General features: G+C 45.0%; 1 protein-coding gene across 5 annotated transcripts in view; it reads right to left on the bottom strand.

Annotated features, from left to right (window-relative positions):
• Positions 1–24,343, bottom strand: part of RANBP17 (RAN binding protein 17) — a 363,628-nt gene that overhangs the window by 949 nt on the left and 338,336 nt on the right. For 4 of the 5 annotated variants that reach the window (XM_055555070.1, XM_055555071.1, XM_055555072.1 and 1 more), the window contains 2 exons: positions 3,427–3,525; positions 1,429–1,556 (listed from right to left, as the gene is read on the bottom strand). The exons of the other annotated variant lie outside the window; for it this stretch is intronic. In XM_055555070.1, the coding sequence (XP_055411045.1) occupies positions 1,429–1,556; positions 3,427–3,525 (227 nt within the window). The remainder of the gene's footprint in view (positions 1–1,428; positions 1,557–3,426; positions 3,526–24,343) is intronic. 5 annotated transcript variants of the gene reach the window in all.

Raw genomic sequence — 24,343 nt, 5'->3', positions numbered from 1 at the left:
AGAGACAGTGCCTAAGCACTCAGCATCCTGCCTGGCGTGTAGAGAACACCGTCCTTGCTGGCTAGTACTCTCACTAAACAAGGGACTCACAGGGCCGCTCAGGAGGTGGTACTCAAACTCCAAAGCCTCGGGCGAAACAACTTCCCCCTTGGGGCACCTAGCAAGGCACCTCCCCTTCCTTCACTAAGTCTCTTCTCCTCCTAACCTGGAGGCTGCCCCTATTTGCCTGATAGAGGATCTTGGCGCAGAACAAGCAGTGAAGGGAACATGTCCACAGAGTCCATCTGACTTGGCCTTGTATTATCAAAGCCCAGGTTTTGGCCTGTGGCTATGGGGCAATTAATAATTTGCATTTCAATGGCATACCATTTGAATGCTACCACATTTTATAAAAGGATGGGGCAAGAATTTTTTTTTTCCCTGAAAACATTTTTCTCTCTCCATCATTCATTATGTCTGTCTCTGCCACTAGAAGCTCCATGAGGGCAAAAAAACCTGGAACAGTTAGTTCCCCACTGGTGTCCCCCGTGCCTGGCACATAGCAGATTCTCAACAAACTTTTGTGAACTAAATGAACAAATGCATGAATTCAAGCACAGGTGACAAACCTGCGCTCCTCCATCAGGATCTCACTGGCCGCCTACCTGTCTCTGTTCTTGCCAAACCAACCGCATTTAAAGGTCAGAGGAAGGAACTACTTACTCACTCACTGTTTATTCTATGTCCTAGGCACCACGTTGACTATATTCTGTCATTTAAATGTCACAACCAATTATCACCATCTTTCTTTTACTGGTGAGAAAACTGAGGATCAGAGAAGTTGACTGCCTTACTCACTGCCACACAGCTTATAAAGGAATAAAATTTAAATTGGAATCTGTCTGACCTCAAAGTCCATGTTTGTTCAAATGTCAGGAAGCCTTTCTTTGTCCTTCATAGCAGTTATAACTCTTTCTTTCTTTTAACCTTTCAATACGTTATTTTTTCTGTGGGATTATAAAATGCTTAAGGGCAAAAGTTGCACTTTATTCCCCAGTGGCTCAGTGGTGAAGAATCTGCCTGCAATGCAGGAGACACAGGAGATGTGGTTCAACCCCTGGGTCGGGAGGATTCCCTGGAGAAGGGCATGGCAACCCACTCCAGTATTCTTGTGGAGAATCCCATGGACAGAGGAGCCTGGCAGGCTACCGTCCATGGGGTGGCAAAGAGTTGGGCACGACTGAAACAACCTAGCACGGACGCATGCATGCACCCTTCACAGCGCCTAGCATGCTGCTTGGAAGAAAGCGAATGCCCACACTGGATGGGACTAAGCTGAGCCGAGGGTTACAAGGTATAATAGAAAAGCCACATCGGTGCGTGCGCTGTGTTCAGTGCAATCCTGGAACATCCATCTCCCCGAGACGCTGACTACCGGGCGTCGCTCACCTGTCTCTGTTCTTGACAGACAGGTTCTGCTCCACTCCTTCCATCAGGTTCCTGAAGCACTGGGCAAGGACCTCCTGCTTGGGGAGAGGCTGGCTGTTTATCAGACCTGCCCTCAGTTCACCGAAATACTGTTGGGAGACAGAACAAGTGTCAGAGGTCTGGCTCCAAACTGGGCCTGAAGAAAGCTGTGGGGGCAGGGCCAGACCAGCTCTGAAGGGCTCAGGGCTCCTAACTCTCAAACGGGCTTTGGTCTGGGTCCACTGTGAACATTAAGCCTCGAGAGAAAACCAGAGCAATAGAGATGCTCCTGACTATAAACTGTATTATCCCCTCTCATAAAATCTCTTGCTATAATTGTTTTATTGTCACAGAACAATTTAGGCTGATGGAGTCCTCGCCTCCTGGGTGGGGGATCAAGCACATAAAGGCCTTCCTCTTCTCAACACTCAGAAAGGCTGAAAGAGGAACGGCCTCTTAGGGTGAGGAAAGAACTTAGCCAGGGAGCACCTGGGTAGCTGAGGCCAGGCCCAGGGTCCTGCCCTCCTGCTTCTCCGCCCCCCAGGGCTTTAGTGAGCTGCCTCTCAAACAGCCCCAGGCTCTGTGCACCCAAGCCCCTGTACTCCTGGGTCAGGGCGGGCCTGTTCGGCTGAGGAAGGGCACCTCAGGCCTCACTGAGTTCTGGGAGAGCTGTCTGCCACCAAGAAAAACCTGTCACGCCTGGCCACAAAGAACCGCACAGCCCTTTTCTCTCCGCTGACGACTGTGGGCTTTTACACACACACTCTTACACTAACAGCAGCCCCTAATCATCGGAAACAGCCTAATTTCAGCACAAAGACAACATTTTGCTAGTCATGTGTTTATCCTTCCAGGCCCAAACAGCATGATATTTAATTTTCATCATACATTAAAACAGCTCACATCAAAAACACACATAATTAATATGTAGTCAGACTAATACTTAAATACTATATATCAGAGGCATTATACTTAAACCACAATGTCTTCCTGAACAAGATTGGGAATGCACAAAACTACTTATTTTTCCCTTTTATAATGATGCAGTGACTCACACCAAATAGAAAATTATTAGTTTTTCATCCCAAACCATGAAATATTGCCTCCATCAGTAAAGTATAATATTGTGATGTCATAAGCTTTTTCTAAACACTGAATTTGCCCTTATTCCCTCTCAATCATTTTAAAAGAACTGCTCTCTTTTATAGAGCTTGGATTTAAATCACAATAACACCGAGGGAAGATGAATGACAGTGCTATTGAATGTGGCTAAAATTGGATACTTCAGCACAGGTGAATGATGAGACAGCTCTTCTCTTTTTGATATATTTTCTTCTTCTATTAGTTTCCTTCCAAGGCTGGGATTTCAGTTTGAATTTTAATGTATGCGGCTGTCTGTAATCTCACTGTCTTTTCCCCAGTACTCTCTTATTGTATAGACAATTCATTCTCCCGAGCAGTAATGCACTGTTCCTACTGACTGCTGGGGAACCAGGGGTGGGTTCAAAGGGAAGCTGGAGAACCTGGGAGGCAGCCCAGAGTGGTGCGTGCACTCAAGGGCTGGAGACGCACGTCCTGGATAGAGGGTGCTGCCTCTGTATTCGGGGGACTGCTACCATTGAGGGCAGTGGTCAATGGGCATCAGGAAGGAGGCCCAGGAAAGGGCAAAAGAGATTGTTGCCCAGCATCTCCTGGAGCAGGGAGGGGAGTGAGGGTGAGCTGGAAGCACTGCTGAGCTAACCACCTGCCCAGTGTGGGGGCTCTGGGTTCCAGAAAAGCTAGCCTGAGGTGTCCACTTAGCTGAAGGAGATCTGAGGCCCCTGGGGAAGGGCCTTCTGGGGGAATACGGCCTTGTCCCGGGCCCTCAAGGTGCCCGCTCACGCTCAGCTGGCCCCCGTCTCTCTCACAGCCTGGCCTCGTGTCTGGCTGCACCCTCCTCCTGCGGTTGCCTCCTGGGGGCCTCCCGGCAGCCACACTCACCTTCTCATTGAGCAGGATGAGCCCCAGGAGAGGCCTGGACACTGACCACTGGTTCCGACAGTCTTCAAAGACAACGGTGTTCATGAGGACGGACATCATCTAGAAGACAGTCACAGGACGACACTGGCACCCTGGCTTGGGATCCAGCCCCAGGCCTTCTGTGTGCTCACCTGCTGCCCACCACATCTGGCCACCAGCCATGAGGGCACTTGCTGGACAAACAGCTTTGACTCTGGAAGCCTATACTGCTGCCTATGGGAACTCTTGGCAAAGACTCTCAGCTCCCTGAGGAAGAGTTGCCCCTACTGAAACATGTGGTGAGAACCTTCTGGGTGGGAGAAGTCAGAGGCCACAGGCCCAAGGGGATCAGTTCCTACGTCTCAACCCAGACGTGCTTTCCTCTCTACTGGGTCACCAAGCAAGAAGCTCAGCTCACTGTTGAGGCTCCCATTTCACCAAAGACACGGTCAAATTATAGAGGGGCCACATCTCTCCATGACCCCCTCAGGCAGACGGAGAAAGGGAACCCAGCCCATGTCACCCTGGGAGTCACAGTTCCTGCTGGCTCAGGCTGTTAAAAATCTTTTCATTCGTTCCTCATACACTAAACTTACTCATTTACTCACTTCACTCCTACACTGCTTATTTTTAAAAAATCTTTATTGAATTTGTTACAATATTATTTGTTTCCTGTTTTGGTTTTAGGCCACGAGGCACGGGATTTAGCTCCCCGACCAGGGGTTGAACCTACACCCTCTATATTGGAAGGCAAAGTCTCAACCACTGAACCACCAAGAAAGTCCTACTCCTGTATGTCATACTCATCCATTTTCTTAAATTCCAAGTCTGCAAGATGCCTGGGAGGAGGTAAGAGAACACAGACATCTACCACAACCTCTGTTCTTGAGGAGCTAAAAGCTTCCTGGGACACACTACTCCTCAGAGGTAACAGGAACCAGGGCTGGGCAAAGATGCTGTGGGTCAGCGGCGGGAAGACGGACACTTCTGGGTCCTTGAGAATCAGGGAAGACTCCACAGAGAAGGCCACAGTTATGGAGTTCATCATAAATGCGTTCTAAGCAGAGACAGCAGCAAAAAGGGAGACTGGGCAAGAATACAGAGGGTTTTGCAATGGTAAGGAATGCAGTGTGGTAGAGAAGAGAGGTGGGCCAGAAGCAAGACCCCAGTACAGGCTGGGAGACCTCGATGGAGAATCTGGCCATTTGCACCTAAAGAGAGACATGCTGAGATGTGTACTTAGGAAAGCTCCCTCTGGGACACATGGACTGTGCAGGTGAAAGAACAGGAGGGGGCCAGAGGTGAGGCCGCTGCAGCAGTCCTGGCAGAGAGCGATGAAGCAAGCTTTGGTCGCCCATGTGAAGCGGATGCTACAGGTCCTGCTTCTTGGACACTAGACCCCTCATCTCCAGTCCTTCCTGTTTCACTGCTTCAGAGCTCCTTTCCCTGAAGGAAGGCAGGGGAGACAGCAATTATGTGGCAGAGTCTACTACACACACCACCCCTGACTAGGCTTTGGTGACATCTGGCTTTGTCCTCTGGCCTTTTTGCAACCCAGTTTACCCTGTGATCTTGGGCAAGGCATGGAACCTCTCTCTCTGTGTCTTAGTTTCATTACCCATAAAGAGGGAAATGATAATCCAGTACAAGGAAGCTCAGGGAATCAAATGAGATGGTAGATATAAAAAGTGCTGCAAAGAGTGAAAAGTGTTATAAACATTTAAAGTGTGTGTGTGAGTGAGTGTGTGCTCAGTCGCTCAGTCATGTCTGACTCCTTGTGACTCCATGGACTGTAGCCCGCCAGGCTCCTCTGTCTATAGGGATTCTCCAGGCAAGAATACTGGAGTGGGTTGCCATGCCCTCCTCCGGGGAATCTTCTCAACCCAGGAATCGAACCCAGGAGTCTCCCGCAATACAGGAGGATTCTTTACCGTCTGAGCCACCAGGAAAGCCCCTTTAACGTATATATATAAAAACAACACTGATGCGCTCTAAACAGCTGCTGTCCCACACATCATCATCGTCATCCTAACAGGCCGACTGCAAATGAAAGCTGCCAGTGCACATTTACTGTGTGTCCAGTTCATGAGGAGAGGCTGGGTCTTATGCTGGCACGTTGATGCTGGCATGTTGAACATCATTTGCAGACCATGTGTTTCTGTATACAATCTAACAAGCCACCCAAAGTCATAGAGCCACAAATTAAACTGACAAGCAAAACTAACAGATCCGCGGAGACAGCCTAAAATATTACGGGCTTCACAATCTGAAGGCGGAATGGATATGTTAATGGAAAAGATGAAAGTTAGAGGCACCAAAGTCCTCCAGTAACTGACAAAGCATGCTGAAGTGATGTGCCAATTACTTTATACGGTTCTCCCGTGGATTCATTTGTCTGAATGCATGTATTTATGTCTGTAATAAGTAAGGGGATGTTTGAATAAAAGACTTTTCTAAAAATAAAGTTGGCTAAAACAGATGACTTTTTTTTTTTTTTCTTTTTTACTCTTCCGGAAAAATGGAAATTAGTGAGCAAATCCACTCAAAGGGTATTGACATGGCAACTCATTTTCACAGTTCTTTTTTCTAATAATCTGAGAGGATATGGGGAAACAATTCAATCAGTGTAGCAAATCCCTTTGGAGAAAGGTCCCCCCCACCCCCATATGGAAGAGTCCTGGGTGAAATGCTTAAGTATCTGCTCCAGGTACTGTGGAACCTCTTATGGTTATGGATGGAACAAGTCAAGACTGAAAGGAAAGAGCTCTTGCCTGCTCTGCCGCAGCCCACTCCAGCCTGCGCTGAGTCACAAAGCGCCATCAGCGCTGAGTACATGGAAGGCCACAGGAGCGGGGCCTCCACTCTGCCAGCCTCTGCTCACCGTCTACAGGCATGGCTGGAACAGCCATCTCAAACTGGCCCAACCCAGGCTACATTCTCCAGAGCCTGTGTCCAAAGAGCATACACATTATCTGCTGTATTATCCTAAGCAGCTAGTCTGCCCAACCAGGGAATGGACCACTTAGGAAAAGCAGACAACTCACCGTCTCAGGTGCTGCCCTTCCCAAGAGGCTTGGGCTAAGTTTGTAGAAAATTTCTATCAATGAAGCAAAACCAACATTGGTTTGGTAGGGACAGACTTTGGAGCCAGTCAGAACTAAGGCCAAATCTGGCCCTGCCACTTATGTAACCTGGGATGCTGGCCAAGTTGTTTGTCTTTTCTGAGGCTTTATTTCTTTACATATAAAACGAGAGATTATAACAACTACTTTGCAGGGCCACAGTGAAGACTGACTTCTTTCACAGGTTCTCAGTCATCGCTGGTGCTCCTTTGCTCCCACCATGGTTGCCCCGCCTGGCCTGACCCAGTGGAAACTCATGGCTCAAGGAAGCATCCAATTTCATGTCTTGATTATGGACAGATAACCTGGATTATATTCTCCTCACAATTATCTGACCTCACTGGGAGTTGCAATAAAAGTAAAAACAATATCCTCTACTTCCTGCAGCCAAAAAAAAGCTACAATAGAAAACAGTACAAAAATCAGTTCTGTTTGGTCTGGCACATGTATTAGTATGGATTTTGAGTGATAGTGTTTCTGAAAACTTGTAACCTTCTAAATAAAACATGAAGCTACTTGACGAATATCTGACCTGGAAAAATAAAACAAAGCAGTGCTGTGTTACATGGACCTCTGTTCACTCCTCAGCTTTCCTACGTTTCTGCCCTAAAATGGGAAGTAAAGCACAAGCGCAACGCTCAGTGGACTTGCCTGTTCACACGTGCGGGCCCACTCTCCCCCTCCAGCAGGCTCTCACTGCAGACGCTGACGCAGATGTCAGCACAGATGTGGCTTGTGCTGGATGTACTCTAAGGACATTGGAGGTTCAATGGGTCTAGAAGCTAGGAGGAGAAGGATGGCTGAGAGGTGTGGCTCGAGTGGGTACTGGGTGATGACTGCAAGGAGGTGTTAGGGAGATTGGTTTGCAACCTCCTACCATTCTGGGACCATGGGGGACATTTCTCTGTACCTCTCCTGCCTATGCCACCTACCAGAAGCTCAGGAAAATAGCTACTGGGTGACAGAATGAATGCACAGATGAATGAAAGAAAGAATGGGGAAGGATGAGTGAAATATCAACTAAAATATAAAGAGCTAAAGAGCTGAAAGGGAGCTGTACAGAAAACAGAGAAGTTCTGGCCTCAGCCCATGGCTAAAGCTGAAATTGGTGAATATCTAAATCAATACACTGTTTGTCTCCAAGGCTCTTGCTTTTGTGTGCAGAGCCTGAGAGTGCTTCTAAGTCACTGTTGCCTCTCTAGCCAGCAGCTGCCTGGACGAGATCTCTAGGGCCTTTTAGGTCACCGAGGCTAAAGGCTGAGGCACCATCTTTCTTACTGACAGCCATTTCCACCTAAGAGTAAGCTGTGCCTGATGAGGTTTCTCTCTGCCCGACAGGAACAGATATGTTTGCAGAAAGCCCCTCGGTGCTCAGCACTCTGTGAGGCACAGGTACGCACTGTCTGCAACCCCCAGCTAACCCTGAAGGAGACATTATCCCCGTTTCATAGTCTAAGGAGCTGAAGTCCTGAGCAAGTCAGGGACTGGCTCCAGGCATCACAGCTATCAGCTGCCATGATGTGACGGGGAACCAGGGCCTGTGCACAGGTCTGCCCAAGTCCGGAGGCTGCTGCCTGCCACTCTGAGGCTGCCCGTGGGCAGGGCCAGGCCTGCGGCAGTGGTGGGGGCAGCATGAGTGGCCATGGCTCCTTCGCCCGCCCTCAGAGGGCCTGCCAGACGTGCTGCCCACGTGTGTGTCCTGTTTGGCCACTCGACCACTTGCTCAGGAGTCAGGCAGCTACTGAAGTCCCTGTGATTAGAATCCAGGGAAGGGGTTCCTGATGAGTCGGCAGGAGACCTTCTTGCCTCCCACCTAGCGTTTTTATAAGTCTGGTTACCGTAACTTCAGCCTCTCAAGATGAACAGCAGTAGACATAATTAATAGATTGTCTCTGGAAAATGGTCCATTGAACCATTGGTTTCACTCCTACCCAGGTATATAGCAATTTAAATAAACATAGAAGAAAGGATTAGGAAATTAAACTAATTTTCTTCAATTTAAAATACTCTCTATAGAGTGAACATTTTTCATTGTTAATATTCTTTGGGTATATTGATAAAACTAAAAAATATTCCACAAAATGTAAGAAACAGGTGAAACAAATCCAAACTCCTCTCTCTTGTTCCCCATCCAATTCAGAAAGACAGCACTGAACGTGCAGTGATGATAGGAACTCTGACCGACAGGGATCAAATCCTACTGTATTCAGGGAGCCTCAGCTTTCCCCTCTCTCTCCTGGCCTCTTGGTTCAGGGCTGCATGACATTTTACTTACACTGCAACTGCTGCCTGTTGATCAGGGAAATGGGAATGGGACAAGAGTAATTTGTCTTCTCCAAAAGGTGGTGGAAGGAGGGCCTGAGAAGGCAGCTTTGGTTTAGACAAAAGAAAGTGAAAGTGTTGTGTCTGAGGGCTACAGTCCATGGGGATTTTCCAGGCAAGAATGCTCAAGTGGGTTGCCCTTCCCTTCCCCAAGGGATCTTCCCTACCCAGGGATGGAACCCGAGTCTCCTGCATTGCAGGCAGATTCTTTACCATCTGAGCCACCAGGGACGCCCTTAAGACAAACCAAAGACAGACCAAAGCAAAGAGGAGAGAGCAAGATGAAGCATCTCTGTACCGAGACTAGGCAGGGCCAGAGAGAGGAGGACAAGGCCAGGCTGATCAGGGCTGTGCCCAGGAGGGTGTGTCTGTAGAACAGGGTGCCTTAATCTGCTGGGTGGGGGGCAATAATAAGCCGGGGGGTAGGATATGAAATTACGTGTACTGCAGGCCAAGCTAGGTTGCCTTTGATTTTGAGGTAATGAGTTGCTGACATTTTGAGGAACACCTGATAAATGCAGCGAACACTTGAGGGACACTCCTGACTCTCGGGAATCCTCTGGCACCTGTAACTGGCCTTCGGGAAGGCCAGGTGGGAGAGGAGGAGGAAGGCTGGCCGTAACAACAGCAATAACCACAGAACAAAAATGACGGTGCAGCAGAACCTGAAAAAGCAGAGAAGCCCTCGGCCCCTCTCCCACAGCCCCAGGCCCTGGCTGAAGACCCAGGGTCTGGAAGAATCTGAATATTCTGAAGGGGGAAACGCTTCCAGGTTTTCAGGGCTTGTGGAAGTAAGGGAGTTGCTGTCACTACCAAGTGCTGTTCTTGAGGCCATGTGCGCAGCAAATATTGAAACGTGATCCTCCTCAAATTAGATACCAGTCATCTTTAGGGAAAAGGAATCAATTGTTTCTTCATTTGCTGTCTACCAATGTGACATCAGTGGAATGTTATGAGAAATGAAAGTAATGGACAAACAAGCAAATGCTCTTCTGCCTGGATTAACGAAGCCCAGCCACCCAAAGATTTACATGAAATCTTTTAGTATGTGTACACAGTAAGCACGTTCCTAAGTTCTCTTAGGGTCTTTGCAGGCTCATAATAGAAACAACTGTTGAGCACTTTAAATGAAAAGAAAAAAAAAAGCAAGTGAAATGTGTGAACTGAGCCTCTTTTTCAAAGAAACAAGATTGCAATCAATTACATAGGTGACCCATTCTCCTCTGAAAAATCGTTTGGGAGTTCTGCCTCTTGGCCTTTGTACAATGCTAGCTTGCCTTTTTTTTTTTTTTTTTTCACTACAGGACTGGGTAGCTCAGCTGGCTTTGGTCACATTAGCATTGCATGGTTCTGAATCCAAATGCAGAGCACCCCCTCCTCCACCCCTCCTTACAGCAAGTTCAGTGGTGCATTTTCTCCAAGTGATAAATTGCCTAGAATATTAAAAAACCCCTTCCATCCACAGTAAAATCTAAGGACATACACAAGCTAGTTTTGCTGTTGTTTCCATTTTCTCCATTACCAACATCACCCTTGGTTCTCAAAACATTCGTTTTAATCATAGTTTATTGGGGAAAGAATTACCTGCCAGTCTCCTAGCTTATAAGAAAGAAGATAAAGTTGGAATCAAACTTCAGGATGAATTAATTGAGAGTACTGCCTGCGATGTGTCTATTCTGAATGTTACAGTGCACATCACAATGAAAACAGTTTTATTTTCCATGGTTGAAATAAATTACAATAAATAATTCAGTTCAATGGCAGAGATGTACTGGAGAGCAAGAGCAACAAAATTGACTACACTACACTGTGAGTCTCATTCTTGAATCTTCATTATCCATTTGAAACTTTTTACTGGTAGTAAATCATATTTCAAGTAGCTGCAGATCTCATAAAGCAGCTTGCTGCATTAAAATAAAACCAGAAAACCTGGGGCACTGGGAGGCTGCAGGGTTTGCCACTCAGCACTATTTGGGAAACTCTTTCTCACTCTTCTCTTGCCAACATCAAACAGAAAATTTTTTGATTTGATGTAAAAATTAAGCATCATTTGTCAAAAACATCCTATAGGTAGGAATGCTTGGAGGATCTGTATGGAGAGGAATAGCTTTCAACTCCAAAGCCATTTTCCTCTAGTTTTTCTCCAGTGCCACTGTCATTTCCGGTTCATGGGGTACTGTGTGAATGACTGCCTTACAATCGCAGAACCTCAAACGTCCTACACAAGCCTCCGGGGGGCTCCAGATGAGCAAACGTGTAAGCTCAAGAGAGACTAACAAAGGCGTATGTGCTGTTTCCTGTCTAAAAAGATGAGCCTGTCTTCACAGGAGAGCTAATTATTTAACTGGAATCTTAAAAGATACATATAGCATCACTGGGAAAGAAGGATACCTCAGGAAGAGAAAATAAAACGAGCAATGGCAGAGGAGACAGGGCTTGGTGTATCTGAAGAATAATCAGGCTCTGTGTAGCAGGCTTTTCAGAGAGACCTTCTTTCGAGTGGAAAGGAACACAACTGAGGGTAGGAGAAGACTGGGCTGAGTCCAGGTTGCGAAAGGCCTTTGGTGTCATGCTGCATGAAGAAGCCAGTTTGGGCCAGTACGAACAGGGTAGCCTTCAAAGGACTTCTGAATAATGCTTAGGTCTGTGATTTAGAACAAAACTGATGGGAAACTGCGGGACAGCAATGATGGGGAGCTGCTGGAGGCAGGGCAACATGTTTAGACACTACTGCGCAAGCCCAGAGAGAAAGGAGGAGGGCCTCAGAGATGGAGAGAAGCGGTCAGAATCCTTGACTGCTTATCCCATTTTCTGCCCAGCTAAAGAAATCTTTCCAAGAAATACAACCTGATACTGAAGCCACAGGTTGATTCAGAGCTTTGAGAACATGGCCTCGGATTCCAGGCTGCCCGTGAGAGAAGGGGCTGGACACTGGAGTGCCCCAGCAGGGCTGTGTGTGGTGCAGGGCGGCAGACCCACGGTCCCACAGGGAGCTCGTGGGGTTAGGAGCAGTGACACAAACTCCACCCAGCACCCACACCACACGGCAAAGATGACAACAAGCACGTTTGTATTAGATATTCAGTGGTAAAGTAAACTCTAACTGAGGCCATGCAAAATCAAAAAAAAGGGAGCGGGAAACAGCATGCTGCTTTATTGAGCAGTCATCACAACATTTCCCAATGAATATCATATTTCACAACAGAACAGCATGAGGCATAATGGCATGAGGGCATCTCAAGCCGTCCTCCAAGCAGACTGCAGGGAATATTGTGCTTCCTAATGAACATACTATCCTTACAGGGGGAGGTTCACAGTTGCATTGCCTTTCATCTGCCACTATATCCTCCCTGACTTCCCGAAGGGATCTGGTTAGATGGACCTAAGAATCTCCATAACCAACAGTGGAGGGTTATTTTACTTAACATGTTCAAATGATTTTGTGTGAGGAGAAAAAAGTCTTTTTTGGGAAAATTCACTTGGCCCGCAGAAGCATTTTCCATTCGAGTTTAATGTTTAAACCATAGAGGATGGCATGCTGTCTTTCAGATTTGAAGTTTTTATTTACAGATGTTGAACTGGCATAGAGACTGCTGGCCACGCGTTTGGAGAGATGATTTAGAGATGTTACTGAAATTTGGAAGCTCTTTTACCCTAATAATTACACAGGGAGGCTAAAGGACAACAGTGACTGACAGTGCTGGGAAGAGAACCTCGTTCCTTGATGCAGTCAGACTTCACTGCCACCGGCTTCATGCCAGGCTCTGTCAGACCCTGAGGACGCACAGGTGAACGAGGCACAGTCCTAGCCTCCAAAGGGCCAGGGAGGGGAGGCAACGTGCTGTCTGTGACAGCGCAGTATGGCAAGAGCCACAGACAGACGCCTGCACAGGAGGCTCTCAGAGGCCAGAAGAGGGGGCGGGCCCTGCCGAGGCAGGGAAGGCTTCACCGAGGACATTTCAACCTGCTGTAGAGAATAAGGTAGTCAAGCGGGAAGAAGGGTGAGCAGGTGCAAAGGCTTGCAGAAGTGTCTGGGGAATGACGAGTAGCTCTGTGGGAGGGCCACTGAGAGGGTGTGTGTGGAGTGGTGGTGGCAGAGGAGGCTGGTGAGGTAGGCAGGGGTCTGATGTGAAGGGCCTGGTCCTGTGTGCTAGAGAATGTGGGCTTTAGCTTGCAGGAAATGGGGTACTCTTTAAGTTGACTGACCCTTCCACGCACTCATGTGGAAGGGAAAATGGCTGGTACAACTATTCTCCACATGGTCCAGCCCTTTAGGAGGCTGAGCCATCTGAGGTCTCCCAAGAAGATGCAGTTCTTTCCTCTTCTAGGATCGGGGGGCCACAGACACAGAAGGCTACCTGCTTGGCCCCAGTAAGGACACATCTCCGCCCCAGCCCTGTTGGCTCTGTTGCCAGATCCTGAGAAATGGTATTGCCATTACTTCCCTTGGCCCACAGCACAGAACTTAATAGTGTCCCCTGTCAGGAATGGTTCTCCTTGTCAGGAAGCTTTTTATTGATGTTCAGCCTTCATCTTCTCTTTCTTAATATTATCCCATTATGCCAATACTCCATTGTGCCATGCTAAGTAATTCCCTTTCCTCCTTGGCATTTACATCTTCCGAGTATTTATAGACTTATCAAATGCCCCATTTAGTTGTCACTTAGGCAGGCTATACATATTTAGCTTCTTTAATCTGGCCCCATAAGCCAGCCTTTCCATTCTCCTAAATCACTTGAGTTACTTTCCTTCAGGTTTCTGTCAATTTGCTTCCAGCCTCTTGGTAATACAGGGGGCTTGGGAGGAAGATGGGGTTGGGGAGGGAGGGCTTGCTCCCTTGGTGGGATAAGAACAGTTCACCATCTGCTGAGGGTGGAACTTCTCCCTTAAAGTACAAACTCCAAAACAAGCCAGGCCTCTAGAGAAGCTCTAAATGCCTCTTGTTATCTGCTTGTTTCACCTGCATACATTTCCAGCCAGGAACATTCTATTATTGACTCTTACGTGCTAGGTGCCCACATGCAACACATCTGTGAGGGGTACTTATTATGTGTCAGGTGCTGTGCTGGAGACCTCTCCTTCCTTCTTTTCTCCCCTCCTCTTCATTTCTTAGACTTATTCATTGCTCAAAGAATTACTGAACTCCTATTGTGTGTCCAGCACTGTGGTACAGAATAAAATGTGGTCCCTGTGGCCGTAGAGAGCTCATGCACCCTAAGTATTTATTCATCTCGTATTGCCCACCCATCAAGTTGTTTCCTTCCCATCTTAAGGGTCACAGAGAAATCACACCTCAGTGCACTTAGCTCTCACTGGCGCTCTTGGTTGCCTGAGAGGAACCTCCTTGTCCCGTCTAAGCGAGCTGCCACACTACGCACGGGCGTCAACGGAGCCCCTGCTTAGCGCTCTCCTGTGCTGGGTCTCTCTGGGGCCTAAGAGATTCCTCTTCAGGCCTGGTACTTCTATCACTCCTCCTTCTTGGCATTCAATATTCACGTGACTGCAACTAAATATGTGCTTGAATGTTTTTGTTTTTCCTTTCCATGATACTGATGTTCCAGGTTATGGAGTAACAGATGGCTGAAGGAGCGATGCAGTGGGAGACATCTGAGTTCTGGCTCGTCGGGCGAGTCTGGGCATGAGACCACAGCAAGGAGCACTTCAGCCACCTGATCCAGGGGCTACTCCACACAAGGTATAGAATCCCCCTGGCTGCGGTGCTGCTATCCTCAAAGAGGTGAGGAAGCTATTCCAAGGACACAGTTCAGTTCAGTTCAGTTCAGTCACTCAGTCGTGTCCGACTCCTTGTGACCCCATGAATCGCAGCATGCCAGGCCTCCCTGTCCATCACCAATTCCTGGAGTTCACTCAGACTCACGTCCATCGAGTCAGTGATGCCATCCAGCCATCTCATCCTCTGTCGTCCCCTTCTCCTCCTGCCCCCAATCCCTCCCAGCATCAGGGTCTTTTCCAATGAGTCAACTCTTTGCATGAGGTGGCCAAAGTACTGGAGTTTCAGCTTTAGCATCATTCCTTCCAAAGAAATCCCAGGGCTGATCTCCTTCAGAATGGACTGGTTGGATCTCCTTGCAGTCCAAGGGACTCTCAAGAGTCTTCTCCAACACCACAGTTCAAAAGCATCAATTCTTCAGCGCTCAGCTTTCTTCACAGTCCAACTCTCACATCCATACATGACCACTGGAAAAACCATAGCCTTGACTAGACGGACCTTTGTTGGCAAAGTAATGTCTCTGCTTTTGAATATGCTATCTAGGTTGGTCATAACTTTGCTTCCAAGGAGTAAGCATCTTTTAATTTCATGGCTGCAGTCACCATCTGCAGTGATTTTGGAGCCCCCAAAATAAAATCTGACACTGTTTCCACTGTTTCCCCATCTATTTCCTATGAAGTGATGGGACCAGATGACATGATCTTCATTTTCTGAATGTTGAGTTTTAAGCCAACTTTTTCACTCTCCTCTTTCACCTTCATCAAGAGACTTTTTAGTTCCTCTTCACTTTCTGCCATAAGGGTGGTGTCATCTGCATATCTGAGGTTATTGCTATTTCTCCTGGCAATCTTGATTTCAGCTTGTGCTTTTTCCAGCCCAGCATTTCTCATGATATACTCTGCATAGAAGTTGAATAAGCAGGGTGACAATATATAGCCTTGAGGTACTCCTTTTCCTATTTGGAACCAGTCTGTTGTTCCATGTCCAGTTCTAACTGTTGCTTCCTGACCTGCATACAAATTTCTCAAGAGGCAGGTCAGGTGGTCTGGTATTCCCATCTCTTTCAGAATTTTCCACAGTTTATTGTGATCCACCCAGTCAAAGGCTTTGGCATAGTCAATAAAGCAGAAATAGATGTTTTTCTGGAATGCTCTTGCTTTTTTTTAGGAAGTAGCAAAACTGATATTCAAAACCAGGTCTACTGACTACAAAATCTTTCTGCTCTGATTGTTGTAAAGTAGAAAGTCCTCAACAAATACAGAATTTACAATTAAACAGCTCTGAAAGGAGGATGGATTTTCGTTGGTCTGAAAGCAGTTACATCTGTATTTTCCTAAGCATGGCAAGGGATACAGAATTAACATGCAAGAGTTCTTCTGGGTTGCAAAGCACACAAAGCCACATTATCTCACGAAGGGCCAGAGAAGCAGGTAACCTTTACCTTGTTCTTCAAGTCAACCAAATAAGTCTTCCTTGACATACCATATGAACTCACTGCTGCACAAATGGCCACTGCTAGTTAAAAGTTTCCAAGAGTTAAAGACAAATGAATACGAAGGCTGAAGTCACCACTCCAGCACAGTAATATACTTTGAGAAAATTTCACATAATTTACCCTTCAAGTGCTATGTGAAAAATCGGCAATAACTGTAAAATGAATAAATTATGCCATCATTAAACCAATCTCACATCATACTGTGCCGTTCTTTCAAGAAATTCAAAAGAGTTTCTCATAGCATGCACAGTGCCACTAAGAGGAATGAAGGCGGGGGAAGCTCTGTTACCCCTGAATAAGGCTGAAGGAGTAACAGGAAACGCCAGGGATGAGAGGAGGTTAAGGCCCCGGGAGGCTCTCGTACGGCGGAAACCGTAAAACCTAGAGACAAAAAAGCCTTGTGTTCTGTGTGTGCGTGAGTGCTATGTGGCTTCAGTCAGGGCCAACCCTTTGAGACCCTATGGACCATAGCCCTCCAGGCTCCTCTATCCATGGGGATTCTCCAGGCAAGAATACCAGAGTGGGTTGCCATGCCCTCCTTCAGGGGGTCTTCCTGACCCAGGGATCAAACCTGTGTCTCTTACATCTCCTGTATTGGTAGTTGGGTTCTTTACTACTAGAGCCAGTGGGAAGCCCCAGGTTATATTCCAAGCACTGTTATTTAGTTGCTCTGTCTTTGGGCAAGTTATTTTGTCCCTCTGTTTTGTTATGTTCGTACTTTTTGTCCACATCCCATGGCATGTGGGATGTTAGTTCCCTGACTAGGGACCAAACCCGTACCCCCTGCATTGAAAGGTGGAGTCTTAACCACTGGACTGATGGGGATGTCTCCATTTCACCTCTCTGAACCAATGCATACTTTATCCATACAGGTACTGTGGGATTGAATTTGTTCATGTATCTATCCCTCTCAAATTAAAAAGTATTCGTATTGGCCCTATCTACCCATTAGTCCATCCTAAAGGAAATCAGTCCTGAATATTCACTGGAAGGACTGATGCTGAAGCTGAAACTCCAATACTTTGGCCACCTGATGCGAAGAGCTGACTCACTGGAAAATACCCTGATGCTGGGAAAGACTGGAGGCAGGAGGAGAAGGGGACGACAGAGGATGAGATGGTTGGATGGCATCACCGACACGATGGACATGAGTTTGAGCAAACTCCCGGAGTTGGTGATGGACAGGGAAGCCTGGCGTGCTGCTGTCTATGGGGTTGCAAAGAGTCAGACACAACTGAGTGACTGAACTGAACTGAACCCATTAGGGTTGTTGTGAGAATCAGGAGAGACATTAGGTATGAAGACAATATACACATGGAAAGAGTTACGGAGTTTCTTTTCATTCTTGCCATTGCAAGGTAGGGCTTGGAGCTTACAGAAAGAATAAGTGAGAAAAAGTCAGATTGGACCCACGAGTAAAATCCACATCACACCATGCCCCCATCCAGTCCAGTGAGTCTGGAACTCTCGTTCACAGAAAGAACTCGAACAAAAGCAGAACACAGATGGGACTAGGAAGACGCAGGTACTCTGGCTTAAGTCATGGCCTTAAAAATCATATCATCTTGTGAAATGAAGTCTTGGGCTTGGGATTTCTTGGAAAGGATACTTTTCACATTTATAATTATGAACACTAGGGAAATGGACAAGGATGGGAACATTAAAAAGTAGTACCTATGTATTATTTTTCAAAATGAAGCTACTTTTACACATTTATTGAATACCTTCTCTGTGCTAGGTGCGTCTGTACTCATGGGTTCATTCTGCCTTTACAACTTCCGAGTCAAGGATCCTTTCACCATGAAGATAGTGACTACTGCAGATAAAAGGGGTGACTTCCGGACCCCACACCAGGCAGTGCAGTCAGGCCTCTCAAGGGTTTGGGACCGGGACAGGCACTCTGGTGGGTTCTCTCTCAGTCTCTCTCTGTGGGCCTGCCTGGCTTCTGCAGATCCTTCCATCATGTTGGAGGCTCTTTTCTGTTGCTGCAGACTGGCTATCTCCATGAGCATATGGCAGGGAATGGCTGCCCCATGGCTCTTCAATTTTCAAGTTTTCAATTCAGCTGAGGCTGACCATTATCTTTTAAATGCTAGTTTCTAAATCCAGGGAAGATGAGCCAGTTTGGGTCAAGTGTTTCCCTCTTGTCCAATCAGTACTCAAAGAAAGGAGCCCTTGGCTCAGTTAAGAATTTATGAATGAACGAACGTGTGTGCCTCTCCTTGCTTATCCTACATCTCTCTCAAGCCTGTTTCCAGGCCATTTAAAAGTTATACGGTATAGTGGTTAAGAGCAGAGGTTCTGCTCCTTATTCGTTGTGTGGTATTGGGTGAGCTGCTAGAGCTGCAATTACAGTATTTTGAGCATAAAGTGGAGATAAAAATATATGCCTCACAGAGTAATGAGACAAACAGAAACACACACACACACTGGAATACATATGTGTATATATGTGTGTGTGAGTATATATATGTGTGTGTGTATATATATTAATATATATATAAAGCACTTAACATAAAAACCAAGCATATAATAATTATTTCTACTTCTTTTTCATCATAATCATTAAAATTTTCTTTGACTCTGAGGTTGCCCTTCTATGGTGACCTCTCTGGTTCTAGCAACCCTGCAGTAAGTAAGACTTCTGTTACATGATGGAGGAGAAGTCTAAGTCTTTAAGGAGGGGGTGTAAAGATTCTTCTACTTTGGAGTGGAAGGATGTGGAAATAATCCTAACCTAATCTTTTCTGGTCAAGGGAGTCTGCTCCTCTGTGATGCCCATACAAGTTTAGCATCCTTCTGGTGAGCCCTGGGTTGGCCTGGATGTGACATGGTAAGACGACCTCAGGTGTCATCTTCACATGTCATAGAAACACAGCTCAGAGCAGGAAGACTGAACTTGTGTCAAAACTTGGGAGTTACAAATGAAATCCAAAATTTCTTCCGTTTGTGAAATATGGATAAATGTTACTACCTGTGCTGTATTCGCATAAAAAAGACAGATGTCATCTGCTATGCTTTCTTTTCCTATGAATTCTTCAAAATACAAAACAAAACAAAAAATCACTGAGAGTAAGAAGAAAAAAAAATCATCCTTTTAGAAATAGATTGTTAAACGCTTTTCCAGAGTTAGTGTCAGTATTTAATCTACGAATTAAGAAATTTTCCTTGGAGAGGCTTTAAAAAAGAATGCATTTCAGTGAACTCTTTTTAGTGTTAATTTACAATAAGAGATAATTGTGCCAATCACTATTAATGGAGGGGCTAAAAAACTATCTTGTCTGCCATTTGCCATGCCGCGTGAGAGATCTTACAAAGCATATCTAATTATCACTGGGCTAACCCTGTGTAAAACTGTATGTTTTCCTCATGAAATGCTATCTGCTTTCCATGGGTATGAAGGAAAAGGAATGGTGGTTGTTCATTTTTTACTACATTTCTGCTATTCTGAGAACATTTGCTGCAGAATACTAGTAAAACTGCGCTAAACTGTAGATAAAAGAACACTGACAGATTGCAGTCACGTCAATTCATAAAGAAAACACTTGGAGCCCCTGGGAATGCCAAATCAAGCCACTGGCACCCAATGACTCTATGCTAAGTCACAAAGTACATCATATTTTTTTCAGTTTAAACACAAAGGCTAATGGATGTGTAACTTATTTATTTCAAATTCTTCTTTGTGAAGCTGGCTCTTCTTTTTTTAGCTCCTTGGAAAACACTGTAATTCCCCTATTCTATAAACACACAAATATAATTGTAAAATGACATCGTTCTGTTTTCATTTAATTACCCCTGAAAATGCTTTCTATTTAATATTCATTACTCAAAAGCTAATTTAAAAGAGAAAGAGATGCGACTTATTCAAAAAGATGTACTGTCATTCATAGCAATAGTTATCTAATATACAGAAGTTAATAAAGCAGATTAATCTGCAAGTCCCCTCAAGCCATCCTTGAGTTTTGGGCAACTGCCTCCTTGACCTTTCACCTTCCCGCTGCGCACCAGCAGCAGGTGCCAGCTGTGCAGCAGCCGCGGCCGGCACCGAGCGCACAGTCTGCCCTTACTCTGCTTCTGACCAGCAGCTGACCCTGCAGGAGTGATTGTCTCTGGTGCCGGCCTAAAGGCTACACAAACCAGCAGCAGATAAACAAAAGACTACACACACCAGCTGCCTCGCCTAAGGGTACCATCCTGGGCGGACACCTCCACTCCTTCTCCAGCGTACCAAATCGCTCCTTGTTTGTTTCCATACATGCATTTCACCCTTGTTATTTTGTGCAAGAGGCAGGCATAGGAGAAAACCCCCCAAAACAACGACGACAAAAAAACCCCATCCCTTCCCTCGAACTTGACTTTTGAGTATTCCATGTCAAACTGTGCCATTATGATGCTAATCCAGGCCTGATTTAGCAACTTTAATAAGAGGCTAAACCCTCTTGTAATTAGATAATAAAATTTTATTATGTATTTTAATATTAAAAGTCTTAAAATCAAACTCTTCAAATCATACACTGGTATAGAACTAAGGTACTTAAATATCACAGCCCCAGAAAATGGGAGCTTGAAAAAGCACATTGCGGCTAATTTTTCATTCTCAGAAATGTAAACATGGAATTCCTATGTGGTAGCAGTGAAGCTCCAACACTCTTAATTACGTGCAGGGAAGAATGAATCTATTCAAGTATGAAGCACACTGTACCATTTCCAGCAACAGCATGAGATGGTTTTGACAGTTATTTCTTGGATACAAATTACACAAGTATAAAAACAATCCCCATAATGATTAAATGCGGTTATGTACATAGGAGAATACCAGTGCAAATGGTAACATATTTAAATGGTTTTCCTTCATTAAAAAAATTATATATGATATTAAACCATCAATCACTGCTGAAGCACTGGAGTTTAGACGCATTGTCACTGGTTGAAATAAATGACCTGGAGACAGAATTCTGGCTCACTCAATATGGTGTCTTTGCCGTTGCTTAGTCACCCAACTCTCTGCTGGTTTGGCTACATCTGGTGGATTCTATCCTTTTCAATTAATAAGGCAAGTTACACTATCAGTGGGCTACATCTTTGAACTGTGCTTAGAGGTAGACAAACACATGTCCTAGAGAAAAAAACAAACCCACAAATGCTCTCTGTTCTGTCAGCCATTTAGAACAATATTTGAAGTACCTTTTTTTTTTAAACCCATGTTTAAAATTTTCCTACGTCATTTCAGCAATTATATAGTATACAACGATATACTCTTAGCATTACTATTTATTTTGTTAAGTAGTAGTTTACAACCATGTTAGATTTGATGTCTAAAGTCACCGTCTGCAGACTGCACTTCTAAACATATGTTTTTGGGTTTGCTGTGCAGACATTCACTGACCATCACAAGGCTTCAGGCTCTGCTGGGTGTGAGGTCAAGTATCAGGACGGAGGTGATTTGGGGGAAAAAAGGTACTGTGTAAAGGCAACAGGATTATAATACTAATTTGATGATTTATCAGAAACAGGTTTCTATTTTAAAATACCATTTTTTGTTACAGGTGAAATAGTCATTCAACAAATATTTCTATAACAAAGATTACACAAAAAAGGCAAAGATATGGTATATAACAAAGGATTTGGACCAGAATTATCCTTTTAAAGATGAACAGAGAAATGAGTTCAGAGTATCAAAGATAAAAGCCATTTTAATTAAAAATTAGTGTTCTATTTTTAAAATCATTAACTTCAACTTTCTAAACTGATCTTTAGGGATAGTGATCACAAATTCATCATTCTTAAAGAGTTTTAGTGCCTTTTCGACTTTTGCTACCTGGCTATTAACTATATACTTCCATGCAGCCCTGTTCCTCTTTCAGTTCAGTTCAGTTGCTCAGTCGTGTCCAGCTCTTTGCGAGCCCATGGACTACAGCACAGCAGGCTTCCCTGACCATCACCAACCCCCAGAACTTGCTCAAACTCACATCCATCGAGTTGGTGATGCCATCCAACCATCTCATCCTCTGTCGTCCCCTTCTCCTCCTGCCTTCACTCTTTCCCAACATCAGGGTCTTTTCCAATGAGTCAGTTCTTCGTATCAGGCAGTCAAAGTATTGGAGTTTCAGTTTCAGCATTAGTCCTTCCAATGAATATTCAGAACTGATTTCTTTTAGGATGGACTGGTTGGATTTCCCTGCAGTCCAAGGGACTCACAAGAGTCTTCTCCAACACCACACAGTTCAAAAGCATCAATTCTTCGGCACTCAGCTTTCTTTATGGTCCAACTCTCACATCCATACATGACTAATGGAAAAATCATAGCTTTGACTAGATGGACCTTTGTTGGCAAAGTAATATCTCTGTTTTTTAATATGCTCTCTAGGTTGGTCATCGCTTTTCTTTCAAGGAGAAAGCACCTTTTAATTCATGGCTGCAGTCACCATCTGCAGTGATTTTGGAGCCCCCCAAAATAGTCTCTCACTGTTTCCATTGTTTCCCCATCTATTTGCCTTGAAGTGATGGGACCAGATGCCATGATCTTAGTTTTCTGAATGTTGAGTTTTAAGTCAGCTTTTAAACTCTCCTCTTTCACATTCATTAAGAGGCTCTTTAGTTCTTCTTTGCTTTCTGCCGTAAGGGTAGCGTCATCCACATATCTGAGGTTACTGATAATTTCTCCCAGCAATCCTGATTTCAGCTTGTGCTTCATCCAGCCCAGCATCCATGATGTCTTCTGCATATAAGTTAAACAAACAGGGTGTCAGTATACAGCCTGGACGTACTCCTTCCCCAATTTGGAACCAGTCTGTTGTTCCATATCCAGTTCTAACTGTTGCTTCCTGACCTGCATACAGGTTTCTCAAGAGGCAGGTCAGGTGGTCTGGTATTCTCATCTCTGTAAGAATTTTCCACAGTTTGTTGTGATCTACACAGTCAAAGGCTTTGGTATAGTCAATTAAGAAGTAGATGTTTTTCTGGAACTCTCTTGCTTTTTCTGTGATCCAATGGATGTTGGCAATTTGATCTCTGGTTCCTCTGCCTTTTCTAAATCCAGCTTGAACATCTGGAAGTTCATGGTCCATGTACTGTTGAAGCCTGGCTTGGAGAATTTTGAGCATTACTTTGCTAGCGTATGAAATGCGTGCAATCGTGCGGTAGTTTTGGGATTGAAATGAAAACTGACATTTTCCAGTCTTGTGGCCACTGATGAGTTTTCCAAATTTGCTGGCGTGTTGAGTGCAACACTTTAACAATATCATCTTTTAGGATTTGAAATAGCTCAACCGGAATTCCATCACTCCCACTAGCTTTGTTCGTAGTGATGCTTCCTAAGGCCTACTTGACTTCACATTCCAGGATGTCTGGCTCTAGGTAAGTAATCATACCATCATGGTTATCTGGGTCATGAAGATCTTTTTGTATAGTTCTTCTGTGTATTCTTGCCACCTCATCTTAATGTTCTGCTTCGGTTAGGTCCATACCTTTTCTATTCTTTATTGAGCCCATCTTTGCATGAAATGTTCCCTTGGTATCTCTCATTTTCTTGAAAAGATCTCTAGTCTTTCCTGTTTTATTGTTTTCCTCTATTTCTTTGCATTGATCACTGAGGAAGGCTTTCTTATCTCTCCTTGCTGTTCTTTGGAACTCTGCATTCAGATGGATGTATCTTTCCTTTTCTCCTTTGCCTTTCACTTCTCCTTTTCTCAGCTATTTGTAAGGCCTCCTCAGACAACCATTTTGCCTTTTTGCATTTCTTTTCTTGGAGATGTCCTGATCACCACCTCCTGTACAATGTCACGAACCTGTATCCATAGTTCTTCAGGCACTCCGTCTATCAGATCTAATCTCTTGAATCTATTTGTCACTTCTACTGTATAATCGTAAGGGATTTGATTTAGGTAATACCTGAGTGGTCTAGTGTGGTTTTCCGTACTTTCTTTTAAGTCTGAATTTTGCAATAAGGAGTTCATGATCTGAGCCACAGTCAGCTCCCAGTCTGTTCCTCTTAGATACTTTGATTTGATCCTAAGTAATTAGATTACACACACACACACACACACACACACACACACACTTGACTAAAGTTAACTTTATTTTTGCCTCAAACTATCTTGTTATTTTGAAAATTAAAAAAATATATATTTGGGGGATGTTAGATGAGTTTAACTGCCCCTTATTGAATGCTTTCTACATGCAAAGATACAACTCAAATGTGATAAAATGTCCCGTTTAAGTTTCAGTAAA

This window comes from Bubalus kerabau, chromosome 18 (assembly GCF_029407905.1).
Source record: "Bubalus kerabau isolate K-KA32 ecotype Philippines breed swamp buffalo chromosome 18, PCC_UOA_SB_1v2, whole genome shotgun sequence".
In the NCBI taxonomy this organism is placed as follows: Eukaryota; Metazoa; Chordata; class Mammalia; order Artiodactyla; family Bovidae; genus Bubalus; species Bubalus kerabau.
The sequence above is the reverse complement of the archived record's forward strand: the minus strand, read 5'-3'. Positions and strand labels throughout refer to the sequence as shown.